Below are 19,356 nucleotides of genomic sequence, written 5' to 3' on the forward strand. Positions count from 1 at the left end.
GAGAAAAGGTATACAGTCCGTCAAACACGACCAACGAGTTTCAACGATTAAGTCGAACAAAGGAAAACATTCAGTCAAAACACAGAGAATAAAGTAGGCCTAATTTATATCAACATAGATTCATAGGATATAAAAGAAAGGTTTTATATATCAGAAAATGGGGAATACACTTTTATGTAGATGGAGGAATATTTAAAACAAAAACATTAAGTACCCCTCATCACACTTTTAAAACGGCCCCCGAAACATCACTTCACCAAAACGATTTGTTTTGTTAATAATGTGGCCACAACAACCAAGATTTCCGCGACAAAAGCACAAGATAGAGGGCATTCATTGGTTGCCAGGGATACGGTGAGGATGGATGTTTGGTCTTTCACAAGCAGATCATTGTGGACCTTGACAGACCGCAGAGAGCATGGAGTTTGGGTTAGGAGTTTGCAGCGGGGGTTATTAAACCGAAACACCAATTCAGTGGGACCAAAACCACGAGAAAACTCTGAGCACACAAGCATTGGTGATTCGCTCATTTTAAACTAATCGGTGCTGAGAGTTTTCTGAGGGTTCTGTGCGTTGGAAGGCTGACCCAACTCCAATTGGGTTGTGACCCATGTTGGGTCCCGATCGCAACTCGAATCCCGCTGGTGGAGGGTGAGGGGGCTCCTTTCTGCGCTCTGTCGGGGCTCTGCCCGCTAGACGTAGTCGAACCTCTGGTTCTGCTTGCCCTCCACGCTGTGGGTCTTGTAGGAGGCGTTGTAGATGGGTTGGTTCCTCACCTCAGGGCGGTACCCGGTCCGCTGGGTAGACGCTGCTTTGTAGGCGGTCCCGTCGTACCTGCGGCGGACAACGGAGAGACTCGATGTTACGGGTGGACAGAGTTTATACCCTTTTGGTAACACTTTATAATACCTTTAGTTCCTTATAAATCAAATCCATTCAATTAATTCAATTCAATTGTATTTGTATAGCCCTTAATCCCAGGTACAATCTAAGAGGGCTTAACATTATATATATTTATCAAACATGTTGAATGATTCTGATGATTTATGATTCAAATGTTGAACTTAGTCTTCAAAGTCTGACATCTACGATATAAGTAGGCCTAATGCGTATTTCATTTTTAATCCAGCTTTTACTAACTGCTTGTGGATGGCTTATAACGTATAAACTATATTATTATGAATTATTATATATCGTTTGAAAGTACAAAGTGTAGGCCTACGTCATTTTTCCCACCATGACGATGAATCATTGGAAACAAAGGAACGAAGACGATTTGAGTACAAGTAAGTCAATCCCTTGATTTTTATTGACTAATAATTACCGTTTGTCCTCGGAGACCATTCCACGGCAGGCCAGACACATCAGGACGCCGCCAATAACCAAGATGGCCGACCCTATCCAGCCCACAAAGAGGGCGGGGCCAAACGTGTACCTGAAAGGACACATCAACAAATCAATGACGAATGAAAGAACATAACAGCCGTCGCGGCTTCAGGTGCGAGCGGATACAGAAAGTGAAACGGAGCTTACTGTGGCCGGAGGCCGCCGCCCAGCCCGCTCACCCCCCCCATGCCCCCCCCTCCTCCGAGGCTGAAGCCCCCCTCGGCGTAGTTGTTGAACCGGAAGCTCTGCACGATGAGGTTAGCGAAGGCCGACACGCCCGCGATCCCACACACACCTGCACGGCAAAGATCAACAACAATTAAGAATGCGTTAATTGATGAACAAGAGTGTGTTAATCAATACCATGAGGCTCTTCGTTTGAATCGATTCTATCGTCATTTCTAGTTCAAACTGATTAACTTTTATCATGTTGATCTCAAACTCAAATCCACATCATTTGTCTTCTTGTGTGCGATACATTCTTTATATTTGCATGCGCAATAAAAACCTACAAATGGTTTGTAGCACTATAACTATTATTAGCATCTGCTACGCGTGAACCTCCTGAAATGCGCAAATTGATCGGTTCGCTATCTCGGGATATTGGGCAATATCCCGTGATTGAGATCTCAAACTCGGGATATTGCGTGACGGTCGTCTCGTCACGGTAATAAAAACAAATAAAACGCCAATAAAAACAAATGAATCCCGGCAAAAACTGTTATCTTGAATATGTTTGGAGTGTTCACGTGTAGCATATACTAAAACAATCATTCACCTCAGGCTCCGTGAATAGTGGGGAATAGCCCCCCGAGCCCGAAGGGCTCAGGGGGCTATTCAAACAAAATGGCGGCAGAGCCGCCAGGAGGTACCGGCCAGCAGGTTGAGGATCCCGGCAGCCAGCGTCATGGTGGCCTTGATGTTGTCCTCCATGTTGCCCATCTTCAGACACTTCAGGGCGAAGATGGCGACCAGGCAGCCGATGGCGCCCAGGATAATGCCCACGATCATCAACGCTCGCACAGCCTGCAGCAGCGCTGGGGTCAAAGGTCAACGCATATGGGTTAACGTTTATAGTCAGAGGTCAACGGTTAAAACAAAAATGTCGGCTTGGGGTAGAATACTTTAAATATGTTAAAGGGTGACGGAAATAGATGTTTTTTCAAAAACAAAAGCCGAATTAAATGCAATTCGACTTCTCTGTTTTATTTAACCTAGTGCTGATACCTCAATGAAGAAATAAATGTAAAAGAGAGGAAACGATTGAATGGTTGAACGGTTGAACGATGTATTTTCTATTTTGGTCCAACCCTCAGTGTGAGGGTTCCCCTCATCTGAAAGCCTCTGCTTCAACGACTTTACTCTCAGTATGACAGTGGATCCAGAGCCAGGTCATCAAGGAGCATGTAGGGGTGATACATCTCATGGATGCCTGCTGGTAGAGCGAAGACATCACGGTTTGAACCCAGTGCCTTTGGGCTGGGAGTCACACCCAGAATCCCACCCTACGGCACCTTCCTGCCCTTGAAAAGGTTTCCAAAAGAAAGAATATGAAGCAGATCCAACAGATCTCCAATAACACTTTCTTAAAATGTTCTAGTTCCAATAGATCCTTGAGGAGGAACGCTGTCTTCAGGAGTCCTGGCCAGACCCTCCCTACGGATCAGACCTTACAACACTGTCCCTTTGGATCAAACCTACCAGGCCGTCCCAGTAGGCTATAGTAGGACTGTCCCCCCTGACGGTCAAACCTACCAGGCCGTCCCAGTAGGCTATAGTAGACCTACTGGGACTATAGTAGACCTGTCCCCCCTGACGGTCAAACCTACCAGGCCGTCCCAGTAGGCTATAGTAGGACTGTCCCCAAGACGGATCAGACCTGACCAGGCCTTCCCGGTAGGATGGTCCCCTGACGGATCAGACCTGACCAGGCCTTCCCGGTAGGATGGTCCCCTGATGGATCAGACCTGACCAGGCCTTCCCGGTAGGATGGTCCCCTGATGGTCAGACCTACCAGGCAGTCCCAGTATGGTGAAGTAGGGGCGGCACTGAGTGGTGCCGTACGACGTTCCCACGCACGAGGCCCAGAGGCCCGAGTAGGTGAAGAAGTTTGTGATGACGGTCCCGGAGCGGTCCTGCAGACTCCACATGTCCATGACGGTCGCGGCCGAGATCAGGAACAGGCCGAGGGCCGACAACATGAACCCGATCAACTGGATCATTGAGGCGGCCATCTTAGATCACAGAGAGGTGGAGTGGGTGCCAGGGAGCAGTGAAATGGCCGGAGTCCCCACATCGTTATCAATATGTACTCTGCGGAAGGAGCGGCGCTTATCATGTTTACCTCCGCTCTCTTTGTCTCGGTTTCGGTAAACGGCGCGGAAACGTCATTGTGAGCGTTTGGTAATTAAGGGCGGGGCCATAACCGATTTTGAACGAGGTGCGGCACTCCTAAAAGAATCAAAGGGGAACTGTATTCTGCTACCGTTCACAACAACAAATCGTTTTGGTTATTTTATCATTTTGGTGGAATGCGTCTCAAGGCCGCATTCAAACACACACATTCTAACATCACAACCAGCGCCTGGCCTTCTGGAGGCCTGACTCTCTGAACATACGACCTCATGCTGATTCCGTGGCGATCTATGTAGTCAGAGCTATTCTTGTGATTGGGGTGTTTGACCCCAGCAGAAAGGTTGTCTGCCGCCTGACCTGCTTCCTTAACCAAGACGACCCTACCCAAACCTGCACCGTTACGACATGTACTGCTACCAGACCGAAGCGTAGAGGGAGAGCAGCAGGAGAGGGGAAGGAGCGGAGAACGAGGGAAGCGTACCTGGCAACCCCATGATGGTGAAGTACGGCCGGCACTCGGTGAAGCCGGAGCTCTGGCGGACGCAGGCCTTCCAGAGGCCCGAGAAGATGTAGACGGAGGTGACGGGGTTGTCCATCAGGTCCTGGGTGGCCCAGGGGTCCATTGCGGTCGCCACGATCATCCCCGCCACGCCGATCAGGCTCAGGATGAAGCCCATCACCTGGCACAGAGTGGCCGCCATCCTGCACTCTCTGGACTCTCGTTGGGGTTAGAACCGGATAAAAACACTTAAAATGAGGCGCGACTCTGCTGCGTTGCTGCAGGTTTTTTAACGTCTGGACGCGGTACTGGTGCAGTGGGGATTGGGAAGGACGTTCTGTGACCCTGAGTGTTTACCCAACGTCTTCAGTCACTGGGCGGAGCGATCTGGGATCAGATATTTCGCTGGGTTTCCTTGCAACTTTTCCTCTTCAGCTTCTGAGTGACGTGTTGAAATAAAAACATTTCAGCCTGAAGAGAAACCTCTCCATGTTAGTTTACCCCAACCCCTTTATCCAAACATATTCAAATTGGCGTTCACGCGTGTTTTTATTCATTTAATCAGTGAAAGGAGCGCCAGACCTTGGAGGATGAAATGTTATTTAAAAGCTGAGTTTGTAGAACACAAACAAGTTTGACCCAAAGAAAATCGTTTTTGTGGTTTTATCATGAAAAGTGCAAATCATTAACTGTTCACAAAACAGTGAGCAATGTTGAATTGTATTCCAATGGTACTGTTACATACAATACCTTAAGTCAAGACTGAAGGATGGGTATCGCCGGCTGGGGGGAAGGTAAACATGGAAGAGTGGGCAGAAATATGTACATAGACAGGAAATAGAACAGGACTGTATAAGTATTAGTAGAGATTAATGACACTCAAATAATCAATTGTTTAGCCTGAGGGTAATATTGTTATTCTCTCCTATTTGAGATTTAGAGTTGTCCAACTTTCATCAATACTTATTTTTCTTCTTCCTATTTAATTATTATTATTACTATTATTATTGTTCTGATATTATTATTATAACACACAGCACACATGTTGTATGGTAGTCTTACACCGGGGCCTAGTTGTGTTGGGCTGTGTGTGTATTAATACACAGTACTCACAATGTACGTATACACAATGTCAACAGAGTAGAACTACTATGTTTATAAAACACATTTGATGCAGTATATTTGTACACCAGGAGCTCGCTGTGCTGGGCAGTGTGTGGTCATACGCAGCAGTAACAGTAGCGGTCCACAGTATTGACTGAGTGGTCTGGCTGTTCCGCCACCAGCCAACAGCCAACCGAAAAGCAAACACAGATATGATTGTGGAGCTGAAACGCTGATAGCATCCGATACTCGCGCACGTTGCATCGAAACTAGGCCGCGTTTCTTCATTTGATCGTAGGCCGCCCTTCATCAGGGCCAAAGGCTGATCGATCAATCACAGGGGATCATTTCATATCATGAATGTAGCAATAGAAATGACTCCAGTGTTTCTGAAAGGTTATTAAATGATTTATCCTTTACTGGAGGAGCACTTACATTGGTTTAATAGGGCAGGGATAGTCTATCAAGGAGTTCTGACTCCGAGCCCAAAGGCACTGGGTTTGAGTCCCATTTCCCCAGTTTACCTTTAGGCATAATTTAGGCAGTATAACACATAATACTAATGATGATGATGATAAGAATGTAATTTTATGTGTAATATTTCTGTCAATTGCTGTGTATTTGAAAAAGTTAGACTGAATGTAGTATCAAAGTAGTATCAATCAAGTGGCATTGGTTATATATATACCTAACTCTTCGGAAGTTCAAATCAAAAAGGAACTTGAGTAGAGGAAGTGATACTGAGTCATTGATAGCGATTGGTGTTTTTCTAAGAGCAGACAGTAGGTCTCCAGCAAGACATTACATCAACAATCAACTGTTATCGAAAAAGTGGTTCAACACCTGCCAGTCAAATCAGAGAGCCAATTAAATCCCTCCTAGCTCTGAGGTCCCACCCTCAAACCCTCCCCTACCTGGGGTAGGGGGGAGAGGCCTGCTCCCGCCACGCTCCCAGCCAGTGGAGGACCCCCAGTCCTCTGCCTCGGGGGTCTGGGACCAAGATCACTGATCGGCCTGCTACTGTTCAGCCATTTATCAGACACACCTTAAATAGGGACTTACAGTGACAGGACAGAGACAGGTCATTAAGGAGCAGGTAGGGGTTAGACAGTACAGAGACGGGTCATTAAGGAGCAGGTAGGGGTTAGACAGTACAGAGACAGGTCATTAAGGAGCAGGTAGGGGTTAGACAGTACAGAGACAGGTCATTAAGGAGCAGGTAGGGGTTAGACAGTACAGACAGGAGCAGGTAGGGGTTAGACAGTACAGAGACAGGTCATAAAGGAGCAGGTAGGGGTTAGACAGTACAGAGAGAGGTCATTAAGGAGCGGGTAGGGGTTAGACAGTACAGAGACAGGTCATTAAGGAGCAGGTCGGGGTTGGACAGTACAGAGACGGGTCATTAAGGAGCAGGTAGGGGTTAGACAGTACAGAGACAGGTCATTAAGGAGCAGGTAGGGGTTAGTGAATCTTACTCTATGATTCCTATTGGTAGTCTGTTGACATTGGGGATCGAACCCAGTACAGAACAAACCATCTGCATTTTAATGTCTTCCTGTATGCTTGCTCCGTGTACTAGCAGCTCGTCGCCACTAGAGGGCAGAGTCTGTGCGGGAAAAGACAAGTTAGTGGCGAAGATAAACATTTTATTTTTGAAACCTTGCCTTAAAAGGGAGGTTGCCCTTTTCTCCTGAAGCATTACCTTGCATTAACTAAATTGTGAAAAGGTGGAGCATAATTAGCTTTTAATAATACACATAAAAAAACGACATCTATTTAAAACCAACTGTAAGCGAAGTATAAAAGCAAGTGAGTGTCTGACTGCCAGCCCAGGGGTAAGCCTTCTGGGTCCAAGCCCCAGCGTCCAAGTGAGGCGATTAGAAGGGAATTAAAGTACTTTAAGTAAACAACCGAGTTCTACAACAATAACCAAAAGACGAAACTCATTTAATTCCACACTTTCCCCCTCTAATGTATTTCTTTATTCATAGCGTCGGGGACACAATGGGCTGAGCACGCCTCGCGTCCTGTGACAGATGAGGGAAAAACATCAAAAAATCCCACAGCAATTAACCAATCAGCGTCCGGCAGGACGGCGTGACAGAGTGCACACATCAGCGCACGACAGCGCCGCATCCGTTATGCTTTCAGCGGGCCGAGATCTAAATTAGAGAACCAATTAACTCTGCTAATAGCCCTTTCCCGTTTCATCTGCAAGACAATGGGTCTGAAGAGGAAGCTCTCACAATATCCTCTTTCTGCGCGAGCCTCCTTGTTTCCCCTTCAATTAGCCCGGCGCTTTCTGTGATTAAGTACCTATAATTATTTTTCAATTAAGGCTTTGATCTGCCGTGTGCATGTGTACACTTTCCCCGGCGCGCCTGGAAGAATGAGCGGGAAGCGGTGAATTTGTTCGCCAGTGTTTGCGGCGGGAGGGACTCCGGTCTCGGGGCTCCGCCGGGACATCCGTCTCCCCCCCTCCGCAGGAACCGGACGGAAGCGGCTGAAACTCAGAACTACAGACTTGTGTTTGTGTTTCCTTTGTCGACAAGTTTACCGTTTCTCGGCTTCCTCCCCGGTGAGATGACAGCGGTGGTAGCCATGACGACAGGCAGCTTCAGTTTAAAAAGACTGCGTGTGTGTGTGTGTGTGTGTGTGTGTGTGTGTGTGTGTGTGTGTGTGTGTGTGTGTGTGTGTGTGTGTGTACTCGTGTGTGTGTGGGTGTACTCGTGTGTGTGTGTACTCGTGTGTGTGTGTGTACTCGTGTGTGTGTACTCGTGTGTGTGTACTCGTGTGTGTGTGTCATATGTTATAACATATAACATTGACAATACAGTACATAGACACAACCATAGACTACAACACAACACAGTACACTACAACACAATACCTTGCTTTACAATACAATACAGTACAGTACAACACAATACAACACAGTACAGTACAATAGAGTAAAATACAGTACAAAACAGTACAATACAACACAATACAGTACAGTACAATATAGTTCAATACAATACAGTACAACACAGTACAACACAGTACAATAAAGTACAACACAGTGTGGTGCAGTGCTCAGCCCCCTACCCGTGGAGATAAGTCCAGCGTCTCTGCTGAGCCGACCCCCAGCTCACAACTGCTGCCAGGACCTCAGCTCCACAACACAGAGCAGACTGGGACCAGCATCACAACAGTGGGGCAGTGTCTGGTGGAGAGTGGTGAAAACACAGGAAGCTTTTGATAAAGGACGAATGTTTGGCAGTCTAGGTATTGGTGTGGTATGTCCAACGATGGTAATATTGTGAAGGCGTTCGAAAACTCAATATTACAGTTGATCAACGTGAAAAACTGTCTTTATCATTTATATTCAAGTTATCCAAACCATCATTGTCTCCTACCTGAGGTGTTTAGTTTAATTAATTTCATAATCTTGACTCTTCTGTGTTTGTATGTTTCTAAGCCCTGATTGATTTGGGATCCATCAGGTATTATCAATATTGTCGTTCCAAACTTTGACTGTGCTAGCTAGCTATCACTCAACTGTGCTATCTAAATAGCATTCAACTGTGCTAGCCAGCTAGCTGTCAGCTGTGCTTACTAGCTAACTATCCGTCACTCCACAGTGCTAGCTCGCTATCATTCGACGGAGAGACAGTAATTAACGGCTGTACTGTAATTAAAAGACTAGGGGCCTCTTAGGGGCCTTAGGCTGCTAATGAGTTGTGACATTCTGGAGGTTCCGCCCACACCTCCAATCTCCACCAACCAGACGGATCAAGACGGATGGATCCGACTCTCTCATTGGCCCGGATGTATCAGAGCCCCTCATTGGCCGGGACGACCGATCCAGCGAGAAATAATAAATAATGAAACGAGAGCTTCGTGGAATAAATAAAATAATAAAATAAATGGATCGGGGGAAGCGTGTGCTTGTGTGTGTGTAAGGATGTAATGTGTGTGTGTGAGCGAGTGTGCACGTGTGTGAAACATTTAGTGTGACCTGGCGGGCCGGCCATCCATCAGAGCAGCGCCTCATTATTCTAACTAGCCACTTCCTTTCTGCGCCGCCGAGACGCCATCAGCTGCAATCTGCATGCCAATTATGGGCCAGACCCCCTGATACCAGCATGGAAAATGATCTGTCAGCCCAGAGAAAGGGGAGGAGGGGGGGGAGAGAAGGGGGAAAGCGAGAAGCCTTGTGGACGATACACCTCCCCTCTCCTCTCCCCCTCCTCTCTCCCTCCTCTCCACTCCTTCTCCCCCCCCTCCCTACACTCCTCCCCCTCTCCCCCTCCTCTCCCCCTCCCCCCCACTCCTTCTCCCCCCCCTCCCTCCGCTCCTCCCCCTCCTCCCCTCCACTCCTCCTCCTCCTCCTCCTCCCCTCTCCTCCTCCTCCTCCGTCCCCCTCTCCCCTTCCTCCCCCCTCTCCCTCTCCCCCTCCTCCCCCTCCTCCCCCTCTCCCCCTATTCGTAGTGACAGGGCTTCCTAGGAAATTAATCTATGGAAGCAGAAGAAAAAAATTATAAATGTAGCTATTCTCCGGCGTGGGACGGAGGATGGGGGTGGGGTTCCGGAGGGCAGGGGGGTGGAGCTGCTGATAATTGCCAGGGAGGGGTAGGGGTGGGGGGGTAGGACGAAGGGGTGCAGAGGGGTGCTGGGTAACAAAGACACGCTGGCTGAATGTTAGACTGAGGGCAAGAGGGCCGGTCGCGCCGTTACGCCTGCCAGGTATTCACCTCTTCCTCCTGCTCCTCTCTCTGCCCTCCTCCTCCTCCTCCTGCTCTCATTCACCTCCTCGCCGATCAACGGTGAAGCGGCGAGGAGCGTCGGCCAGCTGATCTCCTGAGCACCGAGCTCTTATTTAACGCCACCGCCCGGGTCACCAACCCCGCTGGAGGAGCCCGGAACACCCTGCGGCGGGACGTCCGTTTCACGCTCGTTTAGGGTTCCTCGTTTAAGGTTTCCTTGGCGGCAGAACGGCAGGTAATAGAGCTGTCGTGGAGCGAGAGGCCCGGCTTCGCCCGCCTTGACGTACCCCGTGAGACGGGCGGACAAAAGGGCGTCACGGCGGGGACGCGAACGCACGGCGGAGTGACACTCCGTCGACGGGCTGTGAAACAAACAGCGCCGACGTTCCTCCTCTTCGTGATGCAACACTTCGCTGGGAAACGACAACACCGAGGAAAACAAACCATAAACCATAAACCATAAAAACACCCCCTCCTCTTCCTCCTCCTCCTCTTCCTCTTCCCGGAGAAGAAAGAGCTCAGAAGGATGTGAACAGTGGCTTTCACGCACAAGAGAGGCGAAGAATTGCCTTTCCCTCTGTCTGCCTTTGTGCGGCGTGTGTGTGTGTGTGTGCTTTGATTAAAGACACAAGATTCTTTAAGCACATTAGGGCCATTTTTTCCAATTGTCTCCCAGCCTCTGCCGTATCCTCCCTCACAGAAGATGGAGACGGCAGCACAAAGCTCTGCTGGCCCTCTTACCCCTCCTCTATCACTCTGAGCAGGCCCACAGGAGCGCTGCGAGGCGGAGGACCAGAGAATTATGATCTCCTGGAGGGCGGAGAGGAGCAGAGCGGGGCAGAGGAGGCGACAGCCGGGTGTCTTATCGGCGAGGAGGCAGAGGAGCACACAAAGAGCAGACCATGTAGTCTCCCACCGCCTCCTTCATCCTCCCTTGTTTCAGTGTTCCAGGACACCCAGGGCAACATGTACGCACTACAACACATCCCAGAGGAACAATGCACAAACCCGGGTTTGAACCCTCTTGTGTTACGTTGTGGGTAAGGGGCGCTGCCTCTGCACCCGCTGTTCAAACCTGCGCTGAGCCGGTGGAGAATCAACAGCGCATTAAACATTCGATATGCAATTATCCCCGTGCGGCGGTCCGACAGCAGGACGCGGTGAACAAGACTCCACTTTGAATATCCTCCTGCAACGCAGCAAGCCGGGCGGTACGAGGCGCCGAGCGCCGGCCGGTCAGCCGGTCGTCCAGCCCTCCAGTAATAATTAAGAATCCTGTCGCGCAGTCGTCAGGACTCAATTACACCTCTCGCCGGCTGGGTCGCGCCGTGTGACTGCGAGCGATGTGGAGACACTGGAGTTGTCATCGGAGAGGAGGAAAGAGAGGGAATGAGTGAAGGGGAGATTATTGTGGAGCCGGGATTTCGAACGGGGTTGGAAAGCCCGTGTCAGGAGGTGAGCGCTGAACGCGGGTGACCGAGCGCTCCCAGAAAACATGAAACTATTATTTCCGATTAACAGAACGGAGACTTTGGTGGTGCGTTAATTGGAAGCTTTGGCTCACACCACTTTTCCAATTACTTTCATGCTAGCCGGCGGTTAATGCCGTCACAATGGACAGTAAGAAGACGTCTCTCAGGCCGAGTGTTCTGCATGCGATGCGTGCGATGGCGTCTCTTCGCGGAGAACTATGCGGTCTGTAATGCATTGGGGTGACATGACAAGGGGACATTGTTATAGAGACACACTCAACATTATCCGAAGGAAACGCTTTTAAAGGACCGAATTAAAGTAGGATCCCCAGAATGGAGCCTTGTGGGACGCCTTTTGGAAATGCACATATTCAATAACCCAATACAGTCCGTCAGAATGTGACTCATTGAACTTATCTTCAAGACTACTTTCTGATTAACAAAAGAAACGATGAGCACAGTCGTTGTTTTCATGACCGTACTGTGAGCTTGGTGGATTAGCATTTAGCTTAAAATTGCTGATCAGTCATTCGAACAATTTAGACGAACAACAAGCTGATTGTTGATTCTGGGAGGAACCTTCATCCGGAAGTGTTTCTACACGTCTACAATGGGGGGAAGGCGGCGGTGAGAATTAGCAGATTCCACACTTCCTTTCAAACAGAACTGACTGCTCCTACGTAACATTCGCTGGGAGAACGTTTCCTTTCGCTGTGCTAATGCACACATCCCAAACCGACAATACAGCCGGTGTGCCCCTCACCCTGGGTGGAAGCTCTCCGGGCCTCGGCCCAGGTACCTATTGTACCCTCAGCATAATCCCTTTTTCAAGTTCCACTGGATTACAGTTGTAGAAATACTGCTGTGCAAAGTGTACTGAAGTACAATCGCTGCACAAAGGAGAAGCAATAAAGATGATCACCTGTTCCCTGACGGCGGCACGCTCCCTTGACCACTTCAAAGAAAGACGTATTGATTTCATAGCTTTTCTTCTGCGGCTTTAATTCATTTCTGTTCGGTTCGCGTTTTTGGGAGAATATATGATTTTGTTCAGCAATCGAGAAACTGGCGTGCATACAGCCGTGCATATTCACACCTTTGAGCAGCGGGTTGAATCTTCAGGGTTTTTTTGTGTCAGAAAAGAGTGAACTAATAAAAGAGTAGTTCGGTACAGAGAGAGAGTTCCCTTCTCGCTTAGCCACTCAACCTTGTCTAAAGGCAGGCTGGGTAATGTCCCCGACACGAGCGATCTGCTGTTGATCTCCGAAGTGCGGAGGGTACTTTGAAGAGACATAATACCCGTCTTAAAAGCTGTTCAGATCGACTGACCTTAAGACTTCACAGAGCGGCCAGCAGAATGCAGAAAAAGCTCCTTCACTGACCCCATTTTTAATTTGGTTTTATGACTATTGAAAACTAAACTTCTTAATTACTACCTCAACATAAGCCCACACTGACACACTAATCTCTTTCATGTACGTATTATACGTTCGATTCCGAGGTGTCTGATTGGCCGGGAGCAAAAGAACCTCAGGTGATTTTATAATTGCTTCCGGCACCTTCTTTCTGAAGCCTCTCTCTCTCTCTCTCTCTCTCTCTCTCTCTCTCTCTCTCTCTCTCTCTCTCTCTCTCTCTCTCTCTCTCTCTCTCTCTCTCTCTCTCTCTCTCTCTCTCTCTCTCTCTCTCTCTCTCTCTCTTCCCTTCAGAGCGATGGAGAGGGAAGGGAATTCCTAGACGCAGTTAAAAGATTATAGCACCAAGAGAACATTGAGGAGCGAGAGAGAGAGAGAGAGGGAGAAAGAACATTGAGGGGCAGGAAAAGAGAGAGAGAGAGAGAACATTGAGGAGCAGAAAGAGAGAGAGGGAGAGAGAGAGAGAGAGAAGAGAGAGAGAGAGAGAGAGAGAGAGAGAGAGAGAGAGAGAGAGAGAGAGAGAGAGAGAGAGGAGAGAGAGAGAGAGGGGAGACGGAGGGAGTTCTGAAACGCTCCCTCAGCACCATGAAGATCCGGCTCAAACCAGATTTTATCACTGTGTGAATTAAAGTGTGATTTCGGTGGACTCAGCACGACAACTCCAGTCGCCGGGTTATTGACGAGTTCCCTGCCTGGACAGGCCAGGGAACGTATGCAAATGTGTTAGAAACTCTCTGCCCGCAAACGGCAGCTTGACACTGATTTGTGTTTGATTTATTTAATTTCTTTCTCTTTTTTCTTTCCATTTGACCAATTCTCATATTCAAAACCCTCGTATTGGGCTCAGGCCGCGGTCTCTGTGGAATCCTGGTCGCCAGAGGAGAGAGAGAGAAAAAAATAAATTAAAATCCATCAGCTAATGTGTCGCTCGGTAATGAAATAAGAATCTGACGCGCTGCCATTGAAATGCAAAAGAGGTGTCCTGGTGTTACCCAGGCCATTTATCATGAAGCGAGGCCTTCTACTTAATAAACATGAGCTACAGTGAATTATTACAGGGGCGCGCCGCTATAACAAACTTCTCAAAGTGTGCAGACAAAGGGGTCGAGTATATTATTTCCTTTATGTCACTCGGACGGATGGTCTAAATGGGTTTCCTCAAGTTGGGGAATTTCACACTTTCTTCTGGCGTGTTTTATATTTTGTCCTCTTTCACACAATACAGTCCTTTACTCCAGCCGCTGTTGAGGGGGGGGGGGGGGGGGAGGAGGAGGAGGGGAGAGAGGGGGGAGAGGGGTAAGAGGATGAGAGGGGGGAGAAGGGGGAGGGGGGGAGGGGGAGAGCGAAGAGGGGGGGTAGAAGGGAGAGAGAGAGAGTGGGGGGAGAGTGGGGAGAGGGGGGGTGGGAGAAAGGAGAGGGGGGAGAGAGGAGAGGGAGAAGAAGAGGGGGGAGAGGAAGGAGAGGGGGATGGAGGAGAGTGAAGAGAGGGGTTAGAAGGGGAGAGAGAGGAGTGGGGGGAGAGGAGGAGATTGGGGAGAGGAGGAGAGGGGGGAGAGGGGGAGAGGGAGGGAGGGGGAGAGGGGAGGAGAGGGGGGAGAGGGGGGAGAGGGGGGGGAGAGGGGAGAGGGGGATGGAGGAGAGTGAAGAGAGGGGTTAGAAGGGGAGAGAGAGGAGTGGGGGGAGAGGAGGAGATTGGGGAGAGGAGGAGAGGGGGGATAGGGAGGGAGGGGGGAGAGGAGGAGAAGGGGGAGAGGGAGGGAGGGGGAGCGGGGAGGAGGAGAGGGGGGAGAGGGGGGAGAGGGGGGTGTCAGTCGGAGGTTGAGGAGGCGTTCCAGACCTTTAATTCATCTCTGCAGGCGCCCGTCTCCTGGTTTCTTTCTCCGCGTTCCCAAAGCTATCTTCTGCTTTTTGAACTGCAGTGTTTTTCCAGAAAGTTCCCTGTTCCCCACAACAACAGCGTCAACAACTCCTTGCGGCCCCGTGGAGGGAGGTTTTGTGACTTGGATAATGATTCATTATGACGGGGTAATCTTGTGATTGCACCCGGTTAAAAGGAAATAAGTGTTCGCTTGAGGAACGGCGTGATTGATACGTGGGCCCGCAGCGTTCGAGGAGTCGTCATAAAATAATTCTCCTGCGGGCGCTGCACACGGCGGGCTGTGATGGATACACAGAGCAGCGCTAACCAGGGCAGTCTGAGGATGACTGATGAAACACCGTGTAAGGTCTATCACGACACACATCGTGTTTACCTTGCTCCGCCCCGCACAGCCTGTCACGCGCTAACACACGCTAACACACACGTGCTAACACACACTAACGCGCGTTAACATGAGCCAAAACGTGCTAACACGTACTAACACTTGCTAGCACAAGCTAACACTCGCTTACACGTGCTAACACGTCCTAACACATGCTACAACACGCTATCACATGCTATCACATGCTAACACACGTTAACACACCTATCTTTCCAACTCGACAACCCAACTGTGTTCAGGTGACTTTGCGATGCTACGTCCAACGTTGATTCCGTAGCACGAAAAGCCAAACCTTGCGGCGGTCGGAACAGAGACAAACGGCGGTTTCTGTGGCGTCATCGCCCTCGACGTTTGAGGAGGGCTAATCTCCAATAAAGAGAAGGAGGAGGAGGCGGGACTCCCAGCCGCCCGTCAAACGGCCCGGGGTCTTGCTAATGTGTTCTCACCTCGGCGCCACCGGGCGCCGCGCAGACTGACGGCTGTCACGGCGACGGTGATGTATGCGTCCAGTCTCTACGCATAATTGATACAACACGTCTGCGCGCGGGCCGCCATAATGCCATTATCATATCGCCAAATGTGTTTAGTGCTCCTCGGAGACTCTCCGGCGAATCAGCGTGTCCCGACGCGGGCCGGGGGCCAAAGATTAATGATAAACATGACAGCGACAAATTAAACTTGACGGAAGTTTGCATGTTAAAGAAAAACACACACACACACACACACACACATGGTGGATATCCCAGAGCTCAATGCAGGAGGATATTTGCATGGTAATCTGTTTCCTGCTCTGGAGCTGCTCGGGGAAACAGCAGAGTTTACTGTTTTATCACGCAGGGTGCAGTGCGCTTTAATGTCGTGTTTTAGGGCCGTTTTGTACCCGGCGCTTCAGCCTCGTCGTGTTAGGACATAAATCGTACATTTTAAAACTGTTCATCTATCCACTTTATCCTCGTAATCTGAATTTTCTCATTGTTTATTCTGTAAACATTATCTTAATTTCGATAAGGTACAAATAAAAAGCACTAGGTAGATATCAGATACCAGGTCATCAGCCAGCACTAGGAATGTAACCAATGCTAGGTCATGAGCTAGTGCTAGGCCAGAAGCGAGCGCTCGTTCATTACCCAGCACGAGGCCAGTAAGTAAGTGCTAGCCCATTATCCAACGCTATGCCAGTATCGAGTGCTAGGTCATTAGCAAGCGCTAGGTCAGTAGCCAGCATTAGGCAAGTAGGTTGGCTGCTGACCTAGCGCTCTCAACACTCTGTCAACCGGGAGCTACGTGCACCTAGCGTCGATACCTCCCGACCCGGTGTCTCTCTGCTCCTACTATGAAGTACCGGGTGACGTACTTCCGCCACCTCTCCATGGAAACCACGAACCCGGGGTGACGTTCCGGTGGAAACCGCCCAAAGGGGCTGGCGGACAAATGGAAGCCGTGCGCCGCTCCCCGGCGGAACCTTCTAAACTTCCACGGTGATATCCCCTTTGTGCGTCGAGAAAGGGGGCTTTTGAAATGCATTAGCGATACACCCTCGCTGAAGAAAGCCAGAGCAGGGATTTGAACTACAGCAAAGAGAGGAGAAAATGGAGCAGGGAAATGGGAACACTGCAATCCTTTTTTTAAAGATCCTCCGAGCCGCCTTCACATCTCCCCTTTATTGTGCGCTGACAACTTGATACCGCAAAGTTAGATATAAATATATAAATGTGTGGATACATCCCCTCCTCTCTCAAAACGCTTCCCTTTCACAGAGCCGTGGCTAATTTGTTTTTAGGTTCCATAAAACAGTCTTTTCTTACTCGCGAGCGCTGGCTACGCATGGCTTTAAAATCCCCCCCATAATATATGGTTAAAAAGCACATTACTCTGTGGCATACAGCGGTAAGAGTTAAGAACACAGTTAATATTCACAGCTGGAGAAAGAAGAGGAGAGAACGGAGAAGAAAAGAAAGAGGGGATTGAGCCGGCGAATAAAACACCCCCCACACCCACGCACGGCGCGCTCCCCTCTCCCCGGAACACTCGAACAATCACCGCTCACAATCCTATCCTTAAACCACGGGAGCGACATAAAAGAGTTTCAGAATATAGGGATAAGCCCTTTCAGCTAGTCTAAGTCTTAAGGCAGCCTCGCTCGCAGCCCTAGCGTTGCTGTTTGCCACTCTAAATAGATATTACAATGATTCAGGAACAATGCGCTGGCAGATTCCCCCAGACACCAAAATACACATACGTGTCTGTGCGGTGAAAGGGAGGCAAACATTAGCAGCGAGCGACAATACCAGGGCCTCGACGGAGCAGGGAGAGCGAGATTAATGTCTCGGGGGGAGAAAGGAGAAGATTGCTCTCTGGGTGTTGTTGTTGAGATGCTTTGGGAGTCTTAGACACCCCCCCACACACACACTCCCACCCCGCAGTACAATGCCTGGGTGCTGATCCAACCGGCTGACACAGGGTCAACTCCCCAACCCCAGAAGACAATGGGACCAGCCCCATCACTGGGAGGCACTGGGAGGAAGGGTCCATGATGCCAATGCCCCCAGACCCAGTGGTAGGGGGTGTAGCGGCCAGCCTCTAGTGTTGTGGAGTGTGATCAGGAGTCGTGAGCCCATGTACTGATACTGAGATCGCTGCATTACAGGGGTCTGTGAGTTCACCAGTATTCAAACTATCTAATCTCAATACACATTAAGAGACAAGAAGTGCAGTACAGCACAGGATTACATCACGAAAAGAGCTTATGGTGTTGTGTTTCACCAGGCCAGGGCCATTTAACTTAAGACCTATTTATTAGTGTGATATCATTGATCCCAGACAGAAGGTTGTTATTCTTCCAGTGTAGTTAACCAGTATATGACTCGTGTTGTTCTGTTTACCAGTATAATGTATAATTCAGTAATATTTTTTGTTGTGTTTAATATTATGACTATTATGATTTAAAATCGACCAGTATGACCTATAGACTACCAGTATACACAACCAGTATAATCTACAGACTAGCAGTAAAGACAAGCAGCACGACCTCCAGCATTACCTAACAGAATAGACTACCAGTAGGACCGACCAGTATAGCCTACCAGTACGACCATTGTAGCACAGTCAGACCAGTGCAGCCCACCAGTAGGACCAGTGCAGCCCACCAGTAAGACCAGTGCAGCCCACCAGTAAGACCATTGTAGCACAGTAAGCCAGTGCAGTGCACCAGTAAGCCCAGTGCAGCCCACCAGTAGGCCTGCTGGTGTCTTGGAGCTCTGTATCTGGTGTAAAGATGCTCTCCTCATTTGGAGGAGGTGGGGATAAGCAGCTGCATGTTTCTCTGGCTCCACTTAAGCCGTGCCGAGGGCCCCGGGGCTCCGGAGCAACAGCGACCCTTGTGTCTCCTCCACCAATCCAAGATTAGCCTGTCTTCTCTGCTCCTAATCCAGCCCGCACAGACCCTGCATCCCCGCTCCCTAACTCCTCTCCACAATTACACAACCCCTAATCCCCGCCCGCCGCCACTGCTGCTGCCACCGCTTTAGGACGGGGAGATCAGGGGTGAGTCCTCCTCCTCCTCCTCCTCTTCGTTGTCCTCCTCCTCCTCCTCCTCCTCTTAGCCCAGCTCCTCTTCATAGTCCTCTTCCTCCTCTACCACCTCCTCGTTGTAGTCTTCTTCCTCCTCCTCCTCTTAGCCCAGCTCCTCTTCATAGTCCTCTTCCTCCTCCACCACCTCCTCGTTGTAGTCTTCTTCCTCCTCCTCCTCCTCCTCCTCCTCTTAGCCCAGCTCCTCTTCATAGTCTTCTTCCTCCTCCTCCACTACCTCATCCTCTTCACTCATCCTCTCCTCATAGTCCTCCTCCTTCCTCACCTCCTCCTCTACGCCTACCTCATCTTCTTAGTCCTCCTCCTCCTCTCCTCCTCCTCTCCTCCTCCTCTACTCTTCCTCCTATTCTTCTTCCACCGTCCAGGTCCTCACAGCCTCCCCTCCGGACGGGCTCCAGACCCTCCGCTCCTTCTGACCTGGACCACGGGGCTCCGCTCGCCGCTCAGGTGGTCCTGTGCAGACGAGGTGGTGTTCCTCGGGGGCCCGGCCCTCGTTGTGCTCTGGGGCCAACGGGGGGTGGCGACAGAGCG

At 49.8% G+C, this 19,356-nt stretch overlaps 1 protein-coding gene across 2 annotated transcripts; it reads right to left on the minus strand.

The window, feature by feature from the left end:
• Window positions 1-128: 128 nt before the first annotated feature.
• On the minus strand, window positions 129-4,623 carry LOC132469318 (claudin-18-like). Of its 2 annotated transcripts, none has more exons than XM_060067281.1 (5): window positions 4,223-4,623; window positions 2,259-2,423; window positions 1,534-1,681; window positions 1,325-1,435; window positions 129-834 (listed from the first exon to the last, which is right to left on the minus strand). In XM_060067281.1, exons 1-5 carry the CDS (start codon window positions 4,440-4,442, stop codon window positions 693-695), a joined length of 786 nt encoding a protein of 261 aa, XP_059923264.1. In that variant the 5' UTR covers window positions 4,443-4,623; the 3' UTR covers window positions 129-692. The 2 variants fall into 2 exon arrangements, with proteins under 2 accessions (XP_059923264.1, XP_059923265.1); XM_060067282.1 differs by lacking the exon at window positions 4,223-4,623 and adding an exon at window positions 3,401-3,930.
• Window positions 4,624-19,356: the final 14,733 nt, after the last annotated feature.

The sequence above is a fragment of the Gadus macrocephalus genome, chromosome 12, assembly GCF_031168955.1.
Source record: "Gadus macrocephalus chromosome 12, ASM3116895v1".
In the NCBI taxonomy this organism is placed as follows: domain Eukaryota; kingdom Metazoa; phylum Chordata; class Actinopteri; order Gadiformes; family Gadidae; genus Gadus; species Gadus macrocephalus.

What these genes read in the sequence shown, in the direction of transcription:
- LOC132469318 (XM_060067281.1), bottom strand. Translation starts at nt 4,442, where the DNA reads ATGGCGGCCACTCTGTGCCAGGTGATGGGCTTCATCCTGAGCCTGATC. An exon ending in CACCATCATGGGGTTGCCAG is followed by an intron (nt 2,424 to 4,222) that starts GTACGCTTCCCT and finishes CTTTGACCCCAG; the next exon opens with CGCTGCTGCAGGCTGTGCGA. An exon ending in ATGGTCTCCGAGGACAAACG is followed by an intron (nt 835 to 1,324) that starts GTAATTATTAGT and finishes TGTCCGCCGCAG; the next exon opens with GTACGACGGGACCGCCTACA.